Source organism: Oryza glaberrima, chromosome 6 (assembly GCF_000147395.1).
Source record: "Oryza glaberrima chromosome 6, OglaRS2, whole genome shotgun sequence".
NCBI lineage: Eukaryota > Viridiplantae > Streptophyta > Magnoliopsida > Poales > Poaceae > Oryza > Oryza glaberrima.
Genome location: NC_068331.1, coordinates 28,305,636 through 28,331,420, shown reverse-complemented (window position 1 = coordinate 28,331,420; position 25,785 = coordinate 28,305,636). Strand labels below are relative to the sequence as shown.

The 25,785-nt window shown below is 41.5% G+C and overlaps 4 protein-coding genes across 4 annotated transcripts; 3 read left to right on the top strand and 1 right to left on the bottom strand.

The window, feature by feature from the left end:
- Position 1: 1 nt before the first annotated feature.
- On the bottom strand, positions 2-4,332 carry LOC127777374 (pentatricopeptide repeat-containing protein At5g42310, chloroplastic-like). The gene is made up of 5 exons (XM_052303954.1): positions 3,161-4,332; positions 2,435-2,587; positions 2,244-2,315; positions 1,672-1,957; positions 2-1,169 (listed from the first exon to the last, which is right to left on the bottom strand). Exons 1-4 carry the CDS (start codon positions 4,295-4,297, stop codon positions 1,841-1,843), a joined length of 1,479 nt encoding a protein of 492 aa, XP_052159914.1. The 5' UTR covers positions 4,298-4,332; the 3' UTR covers positions 2-1,169; positions 1,672-1,840.
- Positions 4,333-11,249: 6,917 nt separating this feature from the next.
- Positions 11,250-12,874, top strand: LOC127775670 (benzyl alcohol O-benzoyltransferase-like). The gene has a single exon (XM_052301950.1). It carries the CDS (start codon positions 11,320-11,322, stop codon positions 12,670-12,672), a length of 1,353 nt encoding a protein of 450 aa, XP_052157910.1. The 5' UTR covers positions 11,250-11,319; the 3' UTR covers positions 12,673-12,874.
- An 8,616-nt stretch (positions 12,875-21,490) lies between these two features.
- On the top strand, positions 21,491-22,716 carry LOC127777775 (uncharacterized). Its single transcript, XM_052304392.1, has one exon. The coding sequence runs from the start codon at positions 21,691-21,693 to the stop codon at positions 22,441-22,443; it is 753 nt and encodes a 250-aa protein (XP_052160352.1). The 5' UTR covers positions 21,491-21,690; the 3' UTR covers positions 22,444-22,716.
- A 738-nt stretch (positions 22,717-23,454) lies between these two features.
- On the top strand, positions 23,455-25,206 carry LOC127777465 (uncharacterized). Its single transcript, XM_052304063.1, has 4 exons — positions 23,455-24,119; positions 24,189-24,273; positions 24,493-24,620; positions 24,706-25,206. The coding sequence occupies exons 1-4, from the start codon at positions 23,766-23,768 to the stop codon at positions 24,910-24,912; spliced, it is 774 nt and encodes a 257-aa protein (XP_052160023.1). The 5' UTR covers positions 23,455-23,765; the 3' UTR covers positions 24,913-25,206.
- The last annotated feature ends 579 nt before the right edge of the window (positions 25,207-25,785 follow it).

Below are 25,785 nucleotides of genomic sequence, written 5' to 3'. Positions count from 1 at the left end.
GTCTTTTGCCCCTCCCATATGTCTCCTAAACCATTTACTGATTTACACAGCCTTTCCTGATGCCACTATGAATTCAGTAATAGTATCCTGACAATTTTCTAAATAGAAGAACTCAAGAACAGCGTTAAGGTCCAGTATGTGAAAATCATGATTTCAGTAACAACACTAGGGCAATTTTTTCTAGTATCTAAATTCACAAGCCACTGCTCACGCCATTACGAGTTCATACTTGGGCAATTTTCTCAGAGAGCATTTGCAGTACATGAACGTATACAGAAACGGACACACTTATTTGATTTAATTGGTTCATTCTATTTTATTTTGAGTTATGGTCTATTGGTACAAAATAAAAAGGATCAACGCAAAGAAAAAACAAACACTTTATCACAAAAGAATTGCCCTGTCATACAGTATATCACAAGATGATTGATTACATGTCATTTTATACTTCACTGAATCTTGTAACACACAAGTCAATATCAGACCATCTGATACTATCAACATCTCCTTATGACTTTATCGTGCAAAGCTACTCATGTATGATTCAGCAAGAAAGCAACATGAGGAAATTCTAAATGTTTCGTGTATATCACTATCTCCAAATATAATCTTTTTCATCTGAAACATACGGAAATATGTGGGGTAGAAAATTATGTATCATAAACAGAAAGTGAACATTTCTGATTCCTCCTTATCATGATGCCTGTAAGTGTTACCTACTTGTTGCCTTAACTACAAAAATTGCATGCTCAAGTACAAACACACAAGTGTACCAATTGATCCTATGATGTAAAATGAATGAATTAGGACTTGTCCTAATTCATTCATTTGTGTTTGACTGATCCTACATACTGAAATGAATGTAGTAGGGCCTGACTGTTTTAGTGCGTACCAGCATTGTGGAACCAGGCTTATGAAAGCATCAACGGATGACCATTTCCAATGTTCTGTCCAACCTCAAAATTCCAAAGTTCAGCAATTCAAGAGAATTGCTGCCATTGTGTCAGTCCAACAAGCTTCAATTGCAGACACAGCATTTGTCAACAGCAGGTGATCCAATGGTAGAATAACACAGAGGGCCTCTCTGGAGTCTTGATTCGTTGAATATCCCACAAATTGCACCCTGTGGATTCCTTTGTGCACCCTGAATGTAGTTCGATATTCTTCCTCTGTGAAAGAGTGCAAGAGTATCAACAATCATATGTTGAGGAGGAACCAAGTAAGATGGATTTCTAACTAGAAATAGAGATAGACATGGAAATATGAGAACCTTATTTCTATGCTTAAGATAAATTGAGAGCTTGATGCCTCATTGTTTTCTCCCATGAAATTTAGTAATAGGTAAATCTGAAGCGAATAGAGGAGCCGAGCTATTGCAATGTTTAAAGCAAGAGGTCATCTTACAGTTGTAGGATAAACTACACAAGATTTCAAACTTTGATATGTTCCATAAAGTTGTGACCTAACTTTCTCTCTCTTTTTTTTGAAAGGAGCCTAACCTTCTCTTTCTAAATAATGTTGCTTTCTGTCTTTTTTGGCACACTCTGCAGTAAACAAATTAAAAAGATAATTGGAGGCTTGGAGAAATTTTATTGAGTGACATCTTACAATACTGAGGGAGAAAAAGAACTGCAGAAGTGTCTATATATTCCTGAGCAAGCCAAAACTCACCTGTGTTTACTATATATCGTATCTGTTTCAGACATTCAGCATGGCAAGCAAAAAAGGGATATGGTATTCTTCAAGTTATAGAAATTGAAGCTTGAGCCACTTCAGAATTGTAGGTATTCCAATTTCGATAACCCGCCAAAGCATCCATCCTTGGAATTCAAAAGGGTGGCTACAAATGTAACATTCCCCTTTGTTCCAGTACAATAGAGGCGTCATTCAGCATTTCTCTAGCTTTTCTATCAGGAGTACAACCAGCACCCTCCATCTCCTTATATACTTCTGACACCTATGCAGGAAAATAATCAGAATTACTTCAATCTCCTAAAACCTTAGATTAATAAGCCATGTTTCATAAAGCTTTGTTACAATATTTTGTATCATCAAGATGATCTAATAGCATAATATAATGTGAGATAGTTGCATACATGAGGAAAAACTTATTTTAACAGTTATGGTGAAGAGCAAAACAAATAAGTATTCAGAATTTCAACAGAAATTTAGGATGAGGATTTGCTACAATCCATGATATTTAAGTTACTAAATGCTAAGGAGTAGAAAAATAGTGGACATGCCTTTTCAAATTTCTTTGCTCTCATGAAAGCCTTCATAAGTGTTGTGTAAGTCACAACATCTGGGCTCATACCCTGAAAAAATGAAATCAACAATAGGTAGAAATTGCTCAAACTAAGTTAAATCATGGAACCCAAAAAAGAAACATTAAAAAAAACACTTTTCTTCTCTCATTTCTGGAGAAAGAACGTACACTATCCTTGATATGCTGGAGTACAGCAAGTGCCTCCAAATGCCTTCCAGCAGTACCAAAAGCATTTATTAGCAAATTCAGCATAACAAGATTTGGCTCAATTCCTTCTGCCTCCATCAATTGAAGAACATTTACAGTTTGTTCACACAAACCCTGAAAAGAGAGAGTTGAAATGGTGCATAAGCCACACAAACTGAAAGGTATGCACAGTGACATGTAGATATTGATGTTTTTAGACCAATTAAGCCTTCGTCCAAAAGAAAACAAAACTGTGAAGGCAGAATGATAATTGAAGATTCCAGAGCGTTTTGAAACTACAGTAGAGACTACCGAGTAATGCCACCACATTTTTGACTCTCTTGATACCCTTGCCATGCCTTGCTAGAGTGTGCAAGAACACATGTGCCTTAGGGCCCATGTGTGACACATGGGTGGGATATAATCATTGCCACCCCCTTTAACTAGAACTAAACAGAATGGGTGGCAAATGAACAATGAGCACGGCATTGAACAGATAAACAAAATGGTCAGGATTCACTGAATTATTCATGGAGATTTTAATCCAGAGATAGAACTGTGATTTAATACTAAAATGACTGCAAATTGTTGTTTTCCAAAGTTATATTATCACTTTGACACTCTATGTTAGTCTGCATCAGATGTTAATAACAACTATCATGCCATTAGACGAAGTTGATTCCATCTATATCCAGTAACTAGACTAACCTGTTGAGCATATGCATTGGCCAATACACAAAAGATGCTAGGTGAAAGCTGCAGATTCTCAGCTTTGAGAGCAGCTACACAGTCATGGGCATCACGAAAATGGCCGTATTGTCCATAAATGTCAACCAAAACTGCATACACTGCACCACTCTCCTTGAGCCCTCGATTCCTCATGCCATGAAACAGCTTCTTAATTTCGTCCCACTTCCCCTGTTCCCCCAACCTGCTGATGATTGTAACAAAGATTTTAGGATCCGGATACATTCCTTCCTCCTGCATTGCAGCGAAGAATCGCAGAGCACGTTTCGTATTCCCCACACGACAATGCCACCGAATCAAAGAATTCCATGTAGTAATATCAGGCTTGACCCCTTCTGCGCACATTTTGTCGAACACCTTGCGTGCATCCGCTAACTGCCCATACTTGCCGAATGTATCGATCAACCCGTTGTAAATCTTGACATCGAGCTCCACCCCGAGCTCCTGCATCTCCATGATGAGGTCGGTGGCCTTCTTCCACATGCCATTGTCCCTGTACAGCCGCACCAGCGTGCTGTACCCGGCGGTGTCAAGCCGAATACCCCGGCGCTTCATCTCGCCGAGAACCCACCACGAGTCCTCGAGGCGGCCGGCCCGGGCATACGCGTTCAGCAGCAGCATGTACGTGCGCCGGTTCCGCGCGACGCCGTCGTCGGCCATCTGGAGGAGGAGGCGGTCGGCGAGGCGGAGGTGCGCCGTGGAGAGGAGCCCCTCGAGGAGGGCGTTGTAGTGCGCGGCGTCCGGGCGGAGCCCGAGGCGGCGCATCTCGAGGAGGAGCGCCTCGGCCTCGAGCGTCCGGCCGGCGCGGGCGAGCGCCCGGATGAGGCGCGCGTACGCCGCGCCGCTGGGGCGCAGCCCGGCGGCCTGCATGTCGGCGAGCAGGCGGAGGGAGGAGGCGAGGTCGGAGCCTGCGTGGTGCTGGATGCCGCGGTCGTAGGACTCCCACGGCCGCTCTTGGCTGCCCACTGGGCCGGCGGTGGCGCGGCAAGCGACGGCGCCACCGACGCGGCGGTCATGGCGGCCTCGAGGTAGAGGCAGGGTGGGTGGAAGCTGGAGTGGTGGAGGGAGATGGAGGCGGACGAGGTAGTATGCATCCATGGCGGCGCGCGCGGAGACAGGAGCGAGTTGGGGAAGAAGAGTGGAACCGATAACTAACTAAGAAAATACGCGTTCCATTAAAGAATACGTATTTCAGGTAATCCGCTAACTAATCGGGTTAGCGGTCCCCCGAGAAGTGCTGAAGGCGGAAACCCGGAGAGATCCTGACATCCTGTCTAGAGTCTAGATCCGGAGAGGCGCTAAGAGCCATGTTCATTCTAGTCTAGAGTCTAGACCATGATTTTCATCAACATTCGATAGAAAAGGAAACAGAAAATAAAATTCGTCTATTATCATGTGCTTGTTAGCTTATACTAAATCACAGCCTAAATTTAAATTTCAAAACTTGAAGTTGATTTTTGTCTTAGGCTATTTTCTAGCATTGTTTTTTTTATGTAGCTAATAACACATATATTTAACCGTAATATTTTTTATTTCATTTAGGTTTCAAGTTGTAGCTAAAATGATCAAAGCATCTCATATTTTTAACTTAAAATTACTCCACCCGTTCTAAAATATAATGTTTTTAGATTGTTTAGCAAATACTAGTTAAAATATTTTTTTAAGTTACTTCAGTTATTAATTTTTGAATTTTGATTTTTTTTAGATTCCTTTTCAAGCATGTGATTAGCTTTGGAATCATTTAAATCATGAGAATCAATGCGTGAATATTAAAATTGTGGCATAAAATTTAAGAGAAAATCTACTCCCCGGTATCCCGTGGTGTCGAGATAGCTCTTCAACCTTATCCATCCGACCCGCATCCTCATCCACCCGACGCAATCCCCATCTCACTCTCACCTCACTCCCCTCCTCTCTCTCTCTCTCTGTGAAGAAGGCCGAGCGGAGACGAAGCCGGCCGGGAGGAAGGGGTCGTCATCGTCGTCTCCGGCGGCAGAGGAGGACGACGACGGCACTGCGTCGGCGAGGTCGACCAACCCTCAACAAGGTCGCCCTCGAGCTCGCCTCCCCTTGTTGCGCCGCTCTAGCTCGCCGCCCTCGTCGGTCGGGTGTGCGCCAGGGAGTCGTCGCCCCGGGGAGAGCAGAAGCAGGAGCTCCCCTTGTCCTCGCCCTCGACCTCGGCGTCACCGTCGTCCCCGCTGTAGCCTATTGCTTTGCGCCTCCGGGATGGACGCCGGCAGCCTGCGTCGACTTGCAACAGGTATGGCCGTCAACCTCCTCCTCGGCTTCTCCTCGAGATTTCTCACGCTCTCTGGCTCGGGCCTCGACCCTCAACTCGTCGTGCGTCCTCGACGCCATCCTCCGCCGTTGCGGCCCTCCCTCCCCCACGTCTCCTCCTCTTTTTGATGGTACCCTCTGATACCCCACAAGTATCAGACTGATACCTAGATACCACCCGGTATCTTGGCACCGGGTATCAGGTATCAGTCGATACCTAGTCGGTACCAAAGGTATCAGGTACCAGGTAAGGTACCTGGTATCAGGTATCAGGTATCAGTCGATACCTAGTAGGTACCAAAGGTACCAGGTACCATGTACCAACCGGTACCTAAGGTACCATGTATCAGGTACCAGGGAGCACACGTGGATAGAGGAAAGGAAAAGGGAGTCACTTAAAATATCCCGTTGCAACGGTATCCGTTGTGTAGCTGCCCTCAAAATTTAAATACTATAAAATACTTTTATTTTAGTAGAAGTTTAACACGGGATAATCAAGAAGACGAGGTATAGTAACCTTGATCTGTCTGCACAAACTCTTCAACGTCTGAAACTCTGAACCTTGATTAGGGAACCCCATCTCTTTTCAGCAACTTCACTGAACACCTTTTTGGTGAGATGAAATATATTACGTGCAAGCTTTGAGATAACACGGCTGCTAACTGCAAGACACTGAGTTGCATTGCTCATCGCGTCTGCGATGATGCGAGGCCGACGCCATATCATAGCAACCATATAATATTTAAAATTCAGATGACTTCGGTCAGGTTGGACCCAAGGGTCAAATTGTCATCACATTTCTGCCAAACCGGCCAATCAATCATTCCCTGGATTCGTTAGTTAGACGATACAACTTTTTTAGCTAGATGATAACTACATGAAAACAACCCATCGGTAATCTTCTTTTTCTAGCTCGATGGATTATGATGCCGTGCACGCGTAATAAATCGGTCATCGCGATGGGTTGATTATTTATTTAAGTGGGCTATGTTGTACTAATAATTCAGATGCTTTGTATCTCTGAAGCTACTACATATGCTTACTTGCGCCACAAAAAAGGAGTAATTTAAATGCAAAAAAATTGACTATCTGTGTTGGTACGGCCCCATGTGTCTAAAATAGCCCCACATCATAGGGGTTGGTGCACCAACCTAGTCCCTAATTGTTCATACGTGGATTAGCTGAAGAAATATAATGTCAGCACATCTGTACATGCTTGGAGAGATGAAACATAACGTCAAAGGAACTGTAGGTTATTAATCCATGAATCAACTTAATTATCAGCATGAGCTTGCAAGAGGGAATCCATTCATGAACAGGTAACCAATTAAAATATTCATGAACAAATCTGGATTCATTGGTTGCTCTGACAGTGCTGATAAGTGCTAATCCCACTGATGACATTATCCTGTAAAAACACCATTGACAGACTGATAAAGGTAAGCATGAGACATTTGGAGTAATCTTATCAGTTATCCCATGCAGGTGAAAGTAGTGATGAGTTGTAGAATTTCTACGTGCGATTTGATTAGGCACAGCACCGGCTAATAATGTATACTTGCCAGCTGGTAGAAGTCTCCATTCATTTAGGTCATATCAAAGCAACTCTACTATGACTGAGACCCTGTTTAGATGGGACTAAAACTTCCCTATCACATTGAATGTTTGGACACTAATTATAAATATTAAACGTTGACTATTAATAAAACCCATCCATAATCTTGGACTAATTCGCGAGACGAATCTATTGAGCCTAATTAATCCATGATTAGTGTATGTGATGCTACAGTAAACATTCTCTAATTATGGATTAATTAGGCTTAAAAAAATTGTCTCGCAAATTAGCTTTTATTTATGTAATTAGTTTTATAAGTAGTCTATATTTAATACTCTAAATTAGTGTCTAAATACAGGGACTAAAGTTAAGTCCCTGGATCCAAACACCACCTGAATTCCTTTGTTCTTCAGGTCAAAAAGATTCAGATTTGCACGCCACTGGTTTCTGAACCTGATCCAAGAATCCGTGGCCGGTAAAAGATGGCCACCAAACCCCACTAGAAAAGGACACAATCTTTGCTCGATGGACTGTGTGTAGTGGGTACGCAGTGACGCGAATTTAATTGTTCTTGAGATCTTTCACAATGGGACCAAAATGATTAATAAGTTCAGTGTAGATGAATAAGGTACGTGATGTGAGAACAGCCTGAATAATAAAAAAAAATGTGCTACAATTTATATATAGCGGCTTGATTACTACTGTTTTGGTAGTTTAATTAGTTTATACATTGCTCTCTTGACTATTGTCCCTGCAACTTGATTAGTACACAGTAAAAAAAGGTGTGGTGTCTTTTCTTACGTACATGCTGCCTCGAGGAGGTTGGGAGGTATCACACTTGGTGGTAGAATAAATGCTAACCGTTTATATTTTTCAATCCAATACTCTCTCCTTCCTAAATTATAAGGCATATAATTTTTTACACAATCTTTAATGACATACTTTAACCAATAATTCTATGTTATGAGATTAGCATCATATGAAAGTACTTTAAATATAAATATAGTGATATAATAATTATCGGGTTTGATTTTCCTTAAAATAAGAACGCACTTTAATTTGAGACGGAAGGAGTAGTTCATATCTATTTATACTACTAGCTACCATCTCAACTACAGGTAATAGAATTACTTTTTCTATTCCTGGTAAAAAAAAATAGAACTACCTTTTCTATTGTTGATAGAACTCGTAAATTAACGGTAAAGGTCACTCCTAATGGTGATAATACTAGTAATAGAATTTTACAACATAGATCATCGTAAAGGTAGTCACATGATACTATGTATTCTACATTTTCAAGAAATGTAAAATCACTTTAAACATATGTGACAAATATCAACTTGTCCCCGACCACCTTATTAGGCTCTTGGTAGTTGGTAGTGAGAGTATGGCCGGGAGCCTAGGGCAGCTAAGGCTCCACAATCATGTTTTGATCATCTTAAATCATCACTAAAAATTTGAAGGAAACCCATAATTCATTAATTGAGCCCTTGGCTAGAGATTTCTAGTTTCGAGCCTGACCGGGTACGAGGTATGATCATGAAATGAAACTTTTGCGTATCGCTAGAGTTCTACACCATTTCAATGTGACTAATATACGGGTTAGCTTTAGTTAAACAAAAAAAAAATGGTCCACACAAGTGTTGTCGTTGCATTTTTCGCATCTAATGTACTACTCCGTTAGGTTTGGTCTAAATCAAACATCATTATATTTTGATCGAGTCTAAAAGAATATAATAACATTTATATAAAAATAAAATATATAATAAAAATATATTCAATGATGAATTTAGTGACCTAATTTGATATTGTAGATGTTACTGTGCTTTTTTCTATAAATTTGATCAAATCTTAGAAAGTTTGACTCGAGACAATCCCAAAATATCTTATAATGTTATGGAACAGCCAGCAGAGGGAGTATATTGGTAGTATACGATACTTCCTACTCTCTCCGTTTCATATTATAACCCGTTTTGTTTTTTTTCATAGTTAAATATTTTTAGTTTTGATCAAGTTTATAGAAAAATCATTTTTAATATAAAATAAACATATTATTAAAATATATATTCAAGGCTACATTTAACAAAACTGACTGGTGTTGTACATATCGCTATATTTTTAGTCCTGATCAAACATAATTTTGATTAGAAAAGATTAAAATAATCTATTATATTATTAAAGGAATAGAAAAAGAAGCCTCCACGTTTGCTCTCATGGCTTAGAAATTCTCACATTAATCAGAAAAAAGAAAAAACAGAGTCCATATAGAAATACAATTAGGAAATAGCTGAAATTCGGAATTAAAAACAAGGAATATTAGAAGAGGAGACTAGAGTCCATATAGAAATACAATTAGAAAATAAATGAAATTCGGAATTAAAAACAAGGAATATTAGAAGAGGAGACTAGAGTCCATATAAAAATACAATTAGGAAATAACTGAAATTCGGAATCAAAAACAAGGAATATTAGAAGAGGAGACTAGAGTCCATATAGAAATATAGTATAGAGTCCATATAGAAATACAATTAGAAAATAACTGAATTTCGGAATTAAAAATAAGGAATATTAGAAGAGGAGTATAGAGTCCATATAGAAATACAATTAGAAAATAACTGAAATTCGGAATCAAAAACAAGGAATATTAGAAGAGGAGACTAGAGTCCATATAGAAATACAATTAGGAAATAACTGAAATTCGGAATAAAAAACAAGGAATATTAGAAGAGGAGTATAGAGTTCGTATAGAAATACAATTAGAAAATAACTGAAATTCGGAATTAAAAACAAGGAATATTAGAAGATGAGACTAGAGTCCATATAGAAATACAATTAGGAAATAACTGAAATTCGGAATCGAAAACAAGGAATATTAGAAGGAGACTAGAGTCCATATAGAAATACAATTAGGAAATAACTGAAATTCGGAATAAAAAACAAGGAATATTAGAAGAGGAGTATAGAGTCCATATAGAAATACAATTAGAAAATAACTGAAATTCGGAATTAAAAACAAGGAATATTAGAAGAGGAGACTAGAGTCCATATAGAAATACAATTAAGAAATAATATAAATTCGGAATTAAAAAAATAAGGAATATTAGAAGTAGAGTATAGAGTCCATATAGAAATACAATTAAGAAAAAAAAGAAATTCGGAATTAGAAAATAAGGAATATTAGAAGTAGAGTATAGAGTCCATATAAGAATTTAAAACTAACTAAAATTTGGAATAAATATAATAAAATTAAAATTAGAGTTTAGAGTCCATATAAAAATACAATTTACAAATAACTAAAATTCGAAATTAAGAAAAACATGGGAAGAAGTGTTTAAAGGTCAATATAGGAATACAATTTAGAACTGAAATTCGAAATTTAAAATTAAAGAATATTGAAAGATGAGTTTAGAGTCCACACATAAATACAATTATAAATAATAAAAATTAAGAAATAAAAATAAATAATATTGAAAGAAGAGCATAGAGTCTATATAGAAATACAATTTACAAAAAATTCGGAATTAAAAAAAATAAATATTAAAAGACGAGTCTAGAGTCCATATAGGAATATATATAATTTATAATTTACTAAAATTTAATATTAAAAATAATTAATAACTAACACGTATATAAAATATAATATGAAAATTCAAAAATAAAAATAAATAATATTGGAAGAAAAGCATAGAGTCTATATAGAAATACAATTTACGGAAAATTCGGAATTAAAAAAAGAAATATTAAAAGACGAGTCTAGAGTCCATATAGGAATATATATAATTTACAAATAACTAAAATTTGATATTAAAAATAATTAATAAATAACACGTATATAAAATATAATATGAATATTACACATTAGTAGCTTTGTAAAGTTATTGTAAAATTTAAAATTATGTTGTCATTTTAATATATTTGAATAATATAATTAGAAAACATATATGCTATTATATGAGAGAAAATATAATGATTATAGCTGCGCAGTTTGCGCGGGCCACGTTCAGTTTATAATATGAAACGGTGGGAGTAATATATATTTGTACAGAGTGCGTGAAACTTATTTGGTGTGTGTAAAAGGAATGCGAACACGTGTGTTCGGGTACGTGGGGTGGATGGGTGTACCCGCTAGACTTGGGTGACCACCAATAGCACCCAGCCACCAACCCCCGTCTTCGTTTCCCGCGCTATATAAACGCGCCAAAACTTCGCCCACTCCACGAACACACTACTACGACCACCTTTCATCCCAACGCACATATGCACCTACGCATCACTCAATCGATCAACAATGGCGTCGTCTCCACTGCCGGCGTTCACGGTGCGGCGAGGCGAGCCGGTGCTGGTGACACCGGCGGCGCCGACGCCGCGGGAGGTGAAGGCGCTGTCCGACATCGACGACGGCGAGGGCATGCGGTTCTACAGCTCGGGCATCCACCTGTACCGTAACAACCCGGCCAAGAAGGGGCAGGACCCGGCCATGGTGATCCGGGAGGCGCTGGCCAGGGCGCTCGTCCCGTACTACCCCCTCGCCGGCCGCCTCCGCGAGGAGGCCGGCCGGAAGCTCGTCGTCGAGTGCGCCGGCCAGGGCGTCATGTTCGCCGAGGCCGATGCCGACCTCACCGCCGACGACTTCGGCGACGTGCAGAGCCCGCCGTTCCCTTGCTTCGAGCGGTTCATCCTCGAGAGCACCACCGTCGCCGGCGTCGAGCCGGTGGTCGGCCGCCCGCTGCTCTACATCCAGGTGACGAGGCTGCGGTGCGGCGGCTTCATCTTCGGGCAGAGGTTCTGCCACTGCGTGGTGGACGCGCCGGGCGGGATGCAGTTCGAGAAGGCCGTGTGCGAGCTCGCGCGCGGCGCCGCCGCGCCGTCGGTGTCGCCGTCGTGGGGGAGGGAGATGTTCATGGCGAGGGACCCGCCGCGGCCGTCGTACCCGCACCTCGAGTACCGCGAGCCGGCGGGCGGCGCGGACCGGCTGCTGGCGACGCCGCCGGAGGACATGGTGCGCGTGCCCTTCTTCTTCGGGCCGCGCGAGATCGCCGGGCTGCGCCAGCACGCGCCGGCGAGCGTCCGCGGCGCATGCTCCCGGTTCGAGCTCGTCGCGGCGTGCATCTGGCGCAGCCGCACGGCGGCGCTCGGGTACGCCCCCGGCGAGGAGGTGCGGCTCTCCTTCATCGTGAACGCCCGGGGCCGCGCCGACGTGCCGCTCCCGGAGGGGTTCTACGGGAACGCGTTCGCCTACTCCGTTGCGGCGACGACCGCCGGCGAGCTCTGCGGCGGCGACCTCGGGTACGCGCTGGGGCTGGTGAAGAAGGCCAAGTCGGCGGTGACGTACGAGTACCTGCAGTCGGTGGCGGACCTGATGGTGGTCGCCGGGCGGCCGCTGTTCGCGCTGTCGCGGACGTACATCGTCTCCGACGTGAGCCACGCCGGGTTCAAGAGCGTCGACTTCGGGTGGGGGGAGGCCGTCTACGGCGGTCCGGCGAAGGGCGGCGAAGGGCCGCTCCTCGGCGTCACCAACTACTTCTCGAGGTCCAAGAATGGCAAGGGCGAGCAGAGCGTCGTCGTGCCCATCTGCTTGCCCAAGGACGCCATGGACAAGTTCCAGCTCGAGGTCCAAGCTCTCACCGCCGAGCTCAGCTAGACCATTGAAACGCAGCATGTGTGTTCTACTGTTACTTTTTTTTTTTTTTTTGCCCAAGTGTGTTCTACTGCTCTTGTTTTTTCTTGGTTCAGAATGTACTTATACCTGTCGGTGCCTGATAAAAATTGCACTGACTATGTACTACTAATGACGATGTCCTATCGTGTTCAAAAAATATACTATGTCTGTCCTAAAATATAAATATTTTTAGTATAATGATAAATCAAATAATTTTAACTTTAACTATTAATATAAAAATCAATTATATAAAATTGATGTTACTAAATTTATCATTAAATAAACTATTATAATATATAACTCTTTTTATTTAAAATATTTTTCTTTTATAGATATTGTTGGTTAAAATAGTATCTCGAAGATTGTGTCAGAGTCAAAATGTTTATATTTTAGAACGGATCGTATCTCTCTACATTTCTCCAGTCCGGTCATCGTACAGCGGAGAGTTCCTGTGGAACGTGATCCGAGTCTGCTACAGTAACTAAGCACAATTTATGGCTACAGCCTACAGTATCAGTGCGATCTGGATCGTTAGACTGTGATCGTGTGGTTTAGTATCATTGTTCATCCACTGCGTTAGTGCCTCTAATGCAGAGGATCTAAGTTCATATTTTTTTTTCAGTTCTGTGAAAGTGTGTGGTACTAAATTATCTGAATCAGAACTGGTGATCTCTCGATTGAATGCATTAGTCTAGTTGTCTCTCATTGCTTTGCTTATTGGCTTATCAACAATAATCAGCATTTATAAATTTTGAAAATTTTAATTTTAGAAGAGACTTACCTTTGTGGTTTGTTTCGTTCTAGTCTATTTCTAGCTTGGCTGCACCGTAGATAATACGGATATAAAAAGTTGACCTATAAATTATTTTTATTCGTTTTTTTTCCGTGGCTTATCCGCACGACTGCTCCTCTTTTTAAGCAGAGGCAAACATCAACTTTGTTACAATCCTAAGATATTTTATATTTTTTTAATAGAACTTCAAATAGATTTTTACTTGCTCTTAGGACCCTTTTAAATAGTAGGAATTAAAAAAAATAGAGAAAATAGAGAAGTGTAAAAGACAACAAAACATAGAAATGACCGTTTGATTGGACCGTAAAAAAAATAATACAAGAATCGGATAAGAGAGATAGACTCTGGATTGTCTATTCCTATTCCGCATGAATTTAAAAGGATAGAATATAATAGAATCATTTGTTTCTAATATGATAGAATATATTTTTTTCTACAAATCAAGAGGGCCTTCGCAGTTAGCAATCATAAAAATAGAATTGAACAACAAATGTGACAAAGCAACCTTTGGGTCCCTTTGAATCGTAGGAATGAAAAAACAGATGAATAGGGAAAACACATGATTCTGACAGGAATACAATTGTAAAACAGATGATTGCAAAATACAGGAAAAACACATGAATGGCCATTTGATTGGACTACAGAAAAAACGCAGGAATCAGATGAGAGAGATGGATTCAGAGGAAATGTTCCAAGAGGTTAGACCTCTTGCTAACTTTCCTCCAAAATATGTATAGGATTACCCATTCCATAGGAATTTTAAAGGATTGGATAGGATCCAATCCTTTGTTTCAAAGACCTTCATAGGATTTTTTTTCCATAGGATTAAAATCCTCTAAAATTCCTACATTTTTCCTACACATTAATGGAGCCCTAAAATTAATTCAAAAAAATTAAAAAAATTGTAATCACCTCCAAATTACCACTACTACTATAATATAAACCGTGTCAAGCAGGCAAGATCCTCGTTCGGTGTACCGAGGATGCAAGTGCAACAAGATGGATTAGTACAGATCCCGTGGAACTTTCCGAGGTGCTCTCTGGTGAATCTATATCTTCTCATTTCTCCTTCATGGTTCCCTGTCTAGTTGCCCAAATTTTTTTTCCCAAAAACATCACATCGAATCTTTACATACATACATGAAGTATTAAATATAGATAAATAAAAAAACTAATTGTACAGTTAGAGAGAAAATTGCGAGACGAATCTTTTGAGTTTAATTAGTCCATGATTAACCATAAGTGCTACAGTAACCCATATATGCTAATGACGGATTAATTAGGCTTAAAAGATTCGTCTCGCGGTTTCCAGACGAGTTATGAAATTAGTTTTTTCATTCGTGTCCGAAAAGCCCTTCCGTTATCCGATCAAACATTTGATGTAACACACAATTTTTTTTTCACGAGCTAAACAGGCCACGTGAATGTGGAACAGGTGCGTCAACCAGCCAGCTATTAAATGGGGATTCTCTCTGTACAGTACAACAAAGAATCTGTTGAAACATGATTATGAATAAGCTGTTTGTATTTTAACCCAGAAATCATACTGAATAAAATTTGACCAAAGTAGGTCAACAGATCCACAGTTTTTTAAAAGCTCCTCGTTTAAGCATTTGCATGAATCTGCACAACAGCACAACCATGAGAAGTTACTGAAGAAATAATACAAGGAGTACTCTACTTCACAATACTCTGACAACAACCTTCTTGATTGCTTTCTTTAGAGATAGTTTAGAACACTAATATAAAAGTTTTTTTTTCATCGTAGTTTATTTTTCAGCCTTTGCTTTTAGATACTACCTCCGTCCCAAAATAAGTGCAGCCATAAATATCCGTGTGTAGCGTTTCGACTATCCGTCTTATTTAAAAAATTTATAGAAAATATTTAAAAAATTAGTCACACGTAAAGTACTATTCATATTTTATCATCCAGTAATAATATAAATACTAATCATAATCTTTTTTCAAATAAGACGAACGGTCAAACGTTGGACATGAACAGTGTTAAAACTGCACTTATTTTAGAACGGAGGGAGTAGTTTAGAACACGCAAATAAAAATTTTACTTACAAATTATTTTTTATTCACAAATATACCGTTTGGATTATTTCACCAAACATCCAAACGATGGGGCTGAATGACCGTAATGATCTTTGGTCTAAAATTTATATCACAATTGGCCGTTTAGAGAAGAGAAAATGACCTCAATGATCTTTGGTTTAAAAATTATATTGTGTCACTGGTTCCTTCTAGCCTCGTCACCTTCCCACACCTAACACTATCAATGTGTTACTCCTAACACTAGGAATGAAATATTACCGTATTAAATATTCAAAAGCATGTATTTTATGAGATGGGGTTTTGTGATTCTTCATATGGAATCCCATATTCTTGATGTCCTCGTGTTTGAATCGCTTCCTTGAAGTTTCTATTCTATCCCAGAACAATGGAAAGCAACAGGAATATAGACAAAGCACGCAATTCTGACTGAACACCACAATATTAGTGGTAGAGGAAACTGTTCCAAATTCTCGAGAGAGGATATTTTCTCGTTGTTTGCATGTTATCTAAATAGTTATATTTTTTTTAAAAAAATCAACAAGATAGATTAATATGTGATGAATTACTTCACAAACAATGTATACTCAAAATTAACAACTGCAAAAGTTACAACAAAAAATAAATTTGATTGCGAATATATATTAACTAGATATATTTTAATTTGTTTTTAACTAGCGTGATTGTAAACTGATCTATCACATATTAATTAATCTAGTTGATTGTTTATAACTATTTGGATGATATGTAAACCATGAGGCGATGTCCCATTCAGAGTTTAGAATCAACTCCCATAATAGTAGTGAAAACCGAGAGATTGTTTGTTCGCGCTGCCCTAATGGTGGTCGTCGGGCGGTCGCTGTCCACGCTGTCGTGGATGTACATCGTCTCCGACATGAGCCACGCCGGGTTTAAGAGCATCAACTTCGGGTGGGGGGAGGCCATCTATGGCGGTCTGGCGAAGGGCCGCTCCTTGGCGTGACAAACTACTTCTCCAGGTCCAAGAATGGCAAGGGCGAGCAGAGCATCGTCGTGCCCAAACTTCTATACCTTCATGCGAAACATACCGTTTAACAATTTGAAAAACGAGCTAACGAAAACTGAGATAGAATCATATATTACACACCTGGTGCACATACACCGGTACATTGCACTAGAATTTTTATTATTTTTTAGACTTTTTAATTTTAAAATAGATTGTCCCCAAAACTTATTTTCAAATGCGAACCTTTTAATTACACTTGCGTGGTGAACACTGCCACATCACCCAAAAACTCATAATGAGAGTGTTAGTATTATTTTGCCACACCAATCTAATTGACATGTTGAAAGTCGAAACCAAAGTGGCCACGCCAAAAAAATTCAGATTGTAAATTAGTTTTGCGAGCCCTTATTTTTAAAATTTTTAATTTTAAATAAGTTCAAAAAACAGAAAAAAAAGGGTACACTGGACATATTTGAACGAGGACTGGTGATTCATTGAATGCATCAACATATCAATTGATCCTACGGTCTATTTTGGAAGAATCATTCAGGTGAGCATCAACTAATCTTTGGTAAGCTAATTAATTTCGAATTTTGTTTTCTAAGACTAAGTTTAGATACATCTACATGTTTTATAAAAGTAATTGTGAAAAGAGAATTGGGCAACGAATGACGAAGACGCGATTAAAATTAATTCTAAAAGTTAAGGACAGTTAAGGACGCGATTAAAATAAAGCCGTGCCTAGCAGGCAAGAATCCTCGTGCAGTGTACCAAGATAAATCATTATCGAATAAAAGAGTACTAAATCTCAAAAAAAGAATAAAAGAGTACTCCATTTGAGAATCTATATCTTGTCATTTCTACCATGAATAGAGAACAATGCATCAATTTGCTCCAATGGAATATATATTCTGAAGAACAGAATCTTGTTACTTACATTATTTGACTTTATGTCACTGACATATAGATACATACTGAGATGCAGTCACATGACTTAACACCAGAGAATCCGCATCCATATTTCGATGGGTACTCTCTACAACTCCCCGGTACTATAAAAGAAAGAATCTCTCTCTTTTTTATCGCAAAACATTAAAAAAAAAGGACCGTTGAAACGTGATCTTGAGTGATCTATTTTCAATTGCACCGACGAATTAAACTGAATAAATTGACCAAGGGTTAGTGAACATCTCCAGTCATTTTTTAAGAGCTCACTGTCGAAGCACTTGCATCAATCTTCACAACCAAAAATAGCTACTAGCACCAAAGAAATAAGATAGGTAGAATCTGATAAAACCTGCTCCCGAATAAACATTTTTTTCATTAACCTACGAATTAAACTCACTAAAATTGACGAAATTAAGCAAGCCAATAGGTCCTCGACTTTTAAAGCTCATTGTTGAAGGCAGAAGCACTTGCATAAATCTGCACAACTAAAAGTATGTTCAAATCCCAGACTTAGGGCATCCACAATGTACTCCAAAAGTAGTCCATAAGCAATATAATATTTGATTCAGCCACCTAGCAACATTGTGGAACTAGTCCATAGGAAAGAAATAACAAAATCTACCCATAAGTATATGGGCTGCCCATAGAGAATAAAATATACTATTTGTCTCTATCTCTTCTCTCCTATTAATACTATTTGCTATCTATATACATTGTGAAGGTTACAATAGTTAAAGTTCATATATGTGGGTCCCATCTCTATGGACTACTTTTGTCATATACATTGTTGTTGCCCTTATATGTGTGCTTGTATTTACGGACGATTATTTTTTCTGACAGACGACGTACCCGTTGATACCGGGGGTGTATGTGGATTGTGATAATTTTATCAATTTCAATATATTGGCCTGGACTTTGGAGATGCTTATAAGTGTACAATATGCATATGTGTACTTATGATGAGAGTGCTTGCGTATATACGAGAGCCTATGTTTGCAGTGTTTCTATAAAAAAAAGGGTTACAGAGAGAACTGGTACTGCATTTAGCACCTACTCTGTATCAACTGCTATCTTGATTATAAAAGCATGGCCATAATGATCCATGCTCTTAAAGTTATATCAACTGGCTGGCAACTTAGTACTACTAATTTTCAGTAAAGTGTTGTTCCTTTCAAGAACGGCAAGGGCGATCAGAGCGTCGTCTTGCCGATCTGCTTGCCCTCATGGGCAGGTTCCAGCTCGATGTCCAAACCCTCATCGCAGAGCTCATCTTCTGTCTAAATGCAATTGCAACGCATGTGTTCTACTGTTCTTGTTTCTTCTTGGTTCAGATTGTACTTAAATTTGTTGGTGTCAGATAACATGCTGGCCCTCTAGTTCATCCCACGACGCAGAGTAGGGACTATTCCTATTGTGTTCCAAAAAAAAAAAAATTACATACGTGCTATTCGTTCTCTACATTTTTTCAGTTCTGTGACAGAGTGAAACTTCCTGTGAGCGAGTAAAGCTTATTGTACAATGGTAGAGTACTAAATTACTTCTCTTTCTACCTAGAGACAAACATCAACTTTCTTTTTATAAACACATTAGAAATGGAGACGCTCACACACACACGTGCAAAGTCATCTCTACAAACAGACCCTATCCCTATGAGCACATCAGAAAGATTAAATCAACATATCTTTATATTAATAAAGTTATTACAAACGCATAATTGTCGATAGGTACGTCAACTACCACTAAGACATTAACTGATCTTGGTAAGACCTTGTTACGGTCCAAATAGTATAATTTTGATTTTTAAGAATAACTTTAAATTTTTACTTACTGTCTTAGCAATCATAAAAAAGAACTGAACAACAAATATGACAAAATGAGACCTTTAAAATTAATTCCAAATAAAAGTTAAAGTTCAAAACCACCTCTAAAGTATATAATATAAAGCCGCATGCTAAGCCGGCAAGATCCTCGTTCTGTGTACCGAGGATGCAACAAGATGGATTTAAAGGACAGGCCCCATGGAACTTTCCGATATGTTCTCTTGTGAATCTATCTTCTCATTTCTCCTTCATGTAACATGAACGTGGAACAGGTGCGTCAACCAGCCAGCTTTTGAATGTAACATATTCAGACATGAACATTAAAACAGAGAAGAATCTGCGAAAAATTCATCCAATTCATCCATGAAAATTAAAACAGAGAAGAATCTGCGAAAAATATGGTATTGGTCCTATTGGATAAGCTGTTTGTATTTGAAACCATGAACCATACTGAATAAAACTGATCAGAACAGGTCAACAGATCCTATACTTTTTTAAAAGCTCCTTGTTGAAGCATTTTGCATAAATATGCACAACCATGAGATGTTACTGAAGAAATAAGACAAGTAGTACTGTTCTTCACAATACTCTGAAAACAACCTTCTTGGTTACTTTTTTTAGACAATGACCGTAATGATCTTTGGTCTAATATTTATATCACAATTGGCCAGCAACTGTTAGAGAAAATGACCTCAATGATCTTTGGTCTAAAAATTATATTGTGTCATTGGTGTTTTGTAGCCTCATCACCTTCCCATACCTAACACTATCCCTTTTAAAATGGTCTCAACTCTTCTAAAACTAGCAATGTGGTACTCCTAACACTAGGCATGGAGTATTACCGAATTAATATTCACAAGCATGTCTTTTATGAGATGGGGCTTTGTGATTCTCCATATGGGCTCCCATATATAATTCCAACATCCTCTCCATTCCTTGACTTCGTCATGTTTGAATCTCCTCCTTGAAGTTTCTATTTCAGGCCCAAACAATGGAAAAGCAACAGGAATGCAGACCAAGCACGCGATTCTGAACACCACAGCAGTAGTAGTAATAGTAGTGAAACCGAGAGATCCCTGTCGCTGGTATAGTTTGCTGTGCTGCCTTCAACTAAGCAAGGCCACAGAGGCCGAGTTTACTTCCAAACTTTTTTTTCAAAAAACTTTTCTATCACATCAACACTTTCCTACACACATAAATTTCTAGCTTTTTCGTTACATCATTTTAATTTCAACAAAACTTTCAATTTTGACGTGAACTAAACATTCCAGAATGATCAGCTGCTGGGCAAAACCGTAAATCGAAACGATTCTGAATTTCTGGTTCACGGGTCGGCTGGAATCATCGTGGTGTCGTATTAATATAGTAGTATTTAACTGCACTGCACTGTATCAGTTTAGTGTGAACTTTACAGAGAGCTATACTAGACTACGATACAGAGAGAATGACAGATTGGCCCGATCGATTTGTTCTCCGGCATGGGCGACCCTACATAAAATGCTTCGTTACAGATAGCCAGGTCGATGTGCCGTCTCCTTTGTTGCTTTTCACCTTTTCTTTTTACTCAGGCTCACCCAGACACAGACAGTCTCACATCACAAGTCAGTATGCATATGCCTCCAATCTCTGCAGTTCCCAGTTGGATAGGAGGATTCCTAGATAATCTCGCAGAGTTCAGTCGCACGGCTACAGAATCGGACATTCAGATCACAGTTGCAAGCAACAGATCACATGAACAAGCTCCAACTAATACAGTTTCAGTTCAACCAGTCCAATGCATACAGGAACAAATCAAGAAAGTTCCAGCTCACCAGCCAGTCTTTAGTGTCTTGCTACCTTCTTCAAGTTCCAACACGTACAAACAGAAAGGGCAATCCAGATCTCCCTGAAGATGTGTGCTTTGTGATGAGTTTTTTATAATCTTTTTTGAAGAATAAGCTTTGTGATGATTTATTAATACCTGAAACTCAATTAGGTTCTAAAGCAAGCATTGCAAGTAGAGGCTCTAGAGTAGCATGACATGAAGAGGTAGTTACACCGTGTTTAGTTCCAAACTTTTTTTTTCAAACTTTCAACTTTTCCATCACTTCAAAATTTTCCTACACACATAAACTTTCAACTTTTCTGTCACATCGTTCTAATTTCAATCAAACTTCCAATTTTGACGTGAACTAAACACAACCTTAGTACCTTGAGCATTCAAACTCCAAAAAGGAAGCTGCTTGAGAGAGCAAAGAAGATACCAAACCCTCTTCTTCCCCTATCCCCTTCCCTCCTATGATCCTATCCTATCCTAGCTTCCATTCCCCCTCAACCTTGCACATCACCATCCTCCCCTTAATGCCACTCCTCGCCTCGCCGCTGCCGCCGCCTCATCGCATTCTAGAGCATTGCTCATGGCGGACCACCACCACCAGCCGCCGACCCCACCACGGCGCCATCGGCGTCCCCATGAGCTGTCCATGGCGGCGGAGGAACGACACCATGGAACGCAGACGGCGATGGCGTCGGATGACGATCGCCACCATGATCGTGGCGGCTGGATCAGGCCGGAGGAGAAGCACCGGAGCTCCGGCGTGGCGTGGGCGCTGGTGATCCTGTGCACGCTGCTGGCGGTCGGCGTGATCGTCGCCGGCGCGACGGTGTTCGCCGTGTACCTCATCTACAAGCCCCGGATGCCGTACCTGGTGGTGTCCGACGCGCAGCTGGTGCGGCTGGACTACGACCAGGGCGGCACCATCGACTACCTGGAGGCGCTCGTCACCGTCATGGCGAGGAACACCAACTCCAGGGCGGACGCCTCCTTCGCCCGCGTCGACCTCGCGCTCCGCTTCCACGGCGCCGACGTCGCGCGCCTCCGCGCCGCGCCGTTCGTGGTGGCGAGCGCCTCCGCGGCGCCGCTCCGGTACGACGTCGTGTCGAAGGGGCGCGCGCTGGACGCCGGCGGGATGCGCGCCATGGACGCGTCGCTCAAGTCCGGCGTCGTGCCGCTCGACCTCCTCGGCCGCGCGCGCACGCGGTGGAAGGTCGGGATCTTCGCGTCGCTCAAGTTCTGGACGCGCATCTCCTGCCGCCTCCACTTCTTCTACCCCGGCAATGGCACCGTCATGGCCTCCGATCGCAACACCTGCACCTCCAGGTCGCCATAGCCGATCGCCATTGATTCCAATTCCTCCATTTGATTCGTTCGTTGCATCTCGACGCCATCCGAGACACGTACATTACTATTACATCGCACCATTACAGATCATGTTTCACTTGTCATACTTGTACAGCCAAATAATGCTGGTACAGTAGAATCTCTGAATCTACAAGAAGAGTTTATTCAAATTTAGCGCGAAAACAAACACATTTATATTTGTAATTCTTTATTTTTTCTCGATCAGTCCCCTGTTTGTACTCTGTACCACCAAATTACGAAGTCGATCCTAATTCCTAAACAGTGTGTATGAACTACTTCAAGTGTCTTTTCGCTTCGTGTCATTGTCAGGAATCAGAATCGATAACATCATCAACTAATCTCTTCAGTGTTACTACTGCAAATCCGATGAACATTCTCTGACAAAATCAGACGCTGTCTGTCTACTGAAAACTGATAATACTTCACCATTGGGCTGGGCCTGAATTACCAGATTGGACTTTCTGGCCCAATATGTAAATCCGATGAACATTCTCTGACAAAAGGAAAAAGTACATCGAAGGTCCCTCCCCGCCGCCGCGCCACCGTGCGGCCCACGATGGGCCGGCCCGCACAAGGAGAAAAGTGAGAAAGAGAGAGGAAGAAGGGACAGAAGAGGGGAGAGAGATGGTGATGGCGTAGTCACCCTGCCCTATGGGTTCCACGCTAACTCAGCTATCACGTCGGATAAAATCAGGGTCAAAATCGTCCAAGTATCCAAAGTGACCTGGTTTTGTAAGTTGAGGGATGGTACAATTTTATAATCCGATGACAAGATGAGATTGGACCTTATGGCCCAATATAGAAGGCCCACCTATTCTTGGGCCGAAGTCTAAGCCCAACAACCGGTCAGCGAGTCGCGACGGGGAGGGAGTGGCTGGGAATCGCCGGAGAAGAGGAGGATGACGCCGTGACACGGGAGCACAGCAAGGTCATCGTCGTCGGCTTCCGTACGAGACTAGGAGGAGAAGTGGGGATTGGATTGCCGCGGAATTATCTCCGTCGCTGTCGCCACCGGCCGTGGGGAAGCAGCGCGCGGCGCGGCGCGGGGGGGAGAGTCTCCTCCGCCACCGCCAGCGTGGGCAGTGGGACTACCTCCTTGCCCCGCTACGCGACGCGGCGACGTCGCCGTCGGCGTCGTCACCCCTCCGCACGGTGCACTGAACGTGGCGCCTCCACTTGGCGCGCGACGCGACGCGACGCGGCCCGCCTTCTTCTTCTCTACTGCTACTTAACCACCAGCCGCGCGCGAAGTGCGGCGAGCGCGCAATCGAGGTCGAACACTTGGCCGGCATGAAGCCCAGGCCTACCGGATTCGGGGCCGGGGCGGCGGCGGCGGCGGAAGTTTTGGTGGGGGGCGGATGCGGTGGGTGGGCGTGGAGGCCGAGGCCGAGGCCGGCGACGGTGGCCTCCACCGCAGCGATGTCGGTGAGGGGGCCTGGTACTACCCAGGCGGCCGCGGCGGCGAGCGCCGTGCACTCGGAGCGCCACCGCGGCGGGGTGCACGGGCTGCAGCTCCCTCCGCTGCGGCTGCAGTTCACCGCCGACCTGGAGGCGCGGATCGAGAAGGTGATCTACGCCTGCCGCTTCATGACCTTCCTCGCCATCGCCGGCTCGCTCATCGGCTCCGTCCCCTGCTTCCTCAAGGTCGATTTTTATCTCCTCTCTTCAGGTTCGATCTACTCCTAGCAATTTGTTGACTGTCCAACTCTGCAGGGCTGCGTCTATGTGATGGATGCCTTCATCGAGTACTACCTGCACGGTGGCGGCAAGGTCACCCTGATGCTAGTTGAAGCCATTGGTAACTAACTAACTAATCTCCCTAAACTTGATGCTGTTCTACACACTTCAGCCATGAGCAATTAACCACTTTGTATCTTCAGCAACACAGATTAGCAGTTGATAACACGGGAGCACAAGCACCAAACCACAAATTGCATCGTTGCTACATGCATCCTAGTGGAGTTATATGTAGTAATTTCTGATAACTGACCAGTGTGCATTTCTTGATTTACCTCAGATATGTTTCTGGTTGGAACGGTCATGTTTGTCTTCGGGACAGGGCTATACGAGCTGTTCATCAGTAACATGGACATTGCAAAGTCATCATCCTATGGCTCTAACCTCTTTGGCTTGTTCAGGCTCCCGGTTGGTTCACGCACTTAGCATCCCTCTAAATGGTGCGGTAACTGGGGAATTTCCAGTATCCTGATACCTCTGTTTCTATCTGCAGGAACGGCCTGAGTGGCTCGAAATCCAGTCAGTGAATGATCTCAAGACTAAGCTGGGGCATGTCATCGTCATGGTTCTACTGGTTGGCATCTTTGAGAAGAGCAAGAGGGTGACCATCACATCATGTACTGACCTCTTCTGCTTTGCAGCATCGATTTTCCTCTCTTCAGCTTGCCTCTACCTGCTCTCCAGGCTCAGTAGCAAGTAGAAAAATAGGAGGTAGCGACACCTGAATGGCTGGAGCACAAACAGGTCTTGTACATATGACATAGGCCTGTTGTGTTTCCTGTGCCGTGCAACACCTTATGTTATGTTTACATAATGTAAAATTAGAGGGGAGTTTGCACGTCTCACGTACTCTTTGTATGGAATGGAAACTACTTTGTATAGTGGAGCCATAAGACATTATTGTCACCATCACCGTGTACCACCTGGTACTGCAACTCACTGCTTCGATGATAAATATAAATAGTTACTGCTATGGCATGTTATGAATTGATTAGCAATGCTGCCTTTTCTGTCTGTGATTCTTTTGAAGTTTTTAGAGCAGGATTACTTTGTTGATTTCTTTTATACCCCCAAAAGTATAACCAAGTGCTAGTTAATTAGTTTAGACCAGGAGGAGTTGCACCTATTTCTTATTCTTATGATGTCTTTTATGAACACTTCTGAATGATATGTATGTTATGCTATTATATGCCAAACATACTACTTGCCTTCAAAATCATTGGTGTGATACAGGAATGCTCTGACCTCCCTCTTTGATATTAGTAGTTCCTATTTGATCACAAGGCCCTGGTGAAGCTTGCCAACATAGTGTTTCCATATTATCGCTTATTTTCTTACACACAGAGTATATTTGATGAATGGAGTGTTGTTTGGTGTGACTACTGGCTTGTGAATGAATTGAAACCTGCAGAATCTAATTACGTGTTATGTATCCATGTCCTTCTTTCTAAAAAAAAATATAAGTGAAGCTCATGATGTACTCTTTGCCGTATGTTGAAGCTTATCTGCGTAGCTATCGCCCTTATGAGTAAGAATACTGAACACGATCATTAATTTGTGAGGTTATAATTCT

Coding starts and splice junctions, on each gene's coding strand:
- LOC127777374 (XM_052303954.1), bottom strand. CDS start 4,297: ATGGATGCATACTACCTCGTCCGCCTCCATCTCCCTCCACCACTCCAG. Junction 2,588..3,160: donor CCAATGCATATGCTCAACAG/GTTAGTCTAGTT, acceptor CTCTCTTTTCAG/GGTTTGTGTGAACAAACTGT. Junction 1,958..2,243: donor GAGCAAAGAAATTTGAAAAG/GCATGTCCACTA, acceptor TTTCCTGCATAG/GTGTCAGAAGTATATAAGGA.
- LOC127775670 (XM_052301950.1), top strand. CDS start 11,320: ATGGCGTCGTCTCCACTGCCGGCGTTCACGGTGCGGCGAGGCGAGCCG.
- LOC127777775 (XM_052304392.1), top strand. CDS start 21,691: ATGGCGGACCACCACCACCAGCCGCCGACCCCACCACGGCGCCATCGG.
- LOC127777465 (XM_052304063.1), top strand. CDS start 23,766: ATGAAGCCCAGGCCTACCGGATTCGGGGCCGGGGCGGCGGCGGCGGCG. Junction 24,120..24,188: donor CCGTCCCCTGCTTCCTCAAG/GTCGATTTTTAT, acceptor CCAACTCTGCAG/GGCTGCGTCTATGTGATGGA. Junction 24,621..24,705: donor TTGGCTTGTTCAGGCTCCCG/GTTGGTTCACGC, acceptor TTCTATCTGCAG/GAACGGCCTGAGTGGCTCGA.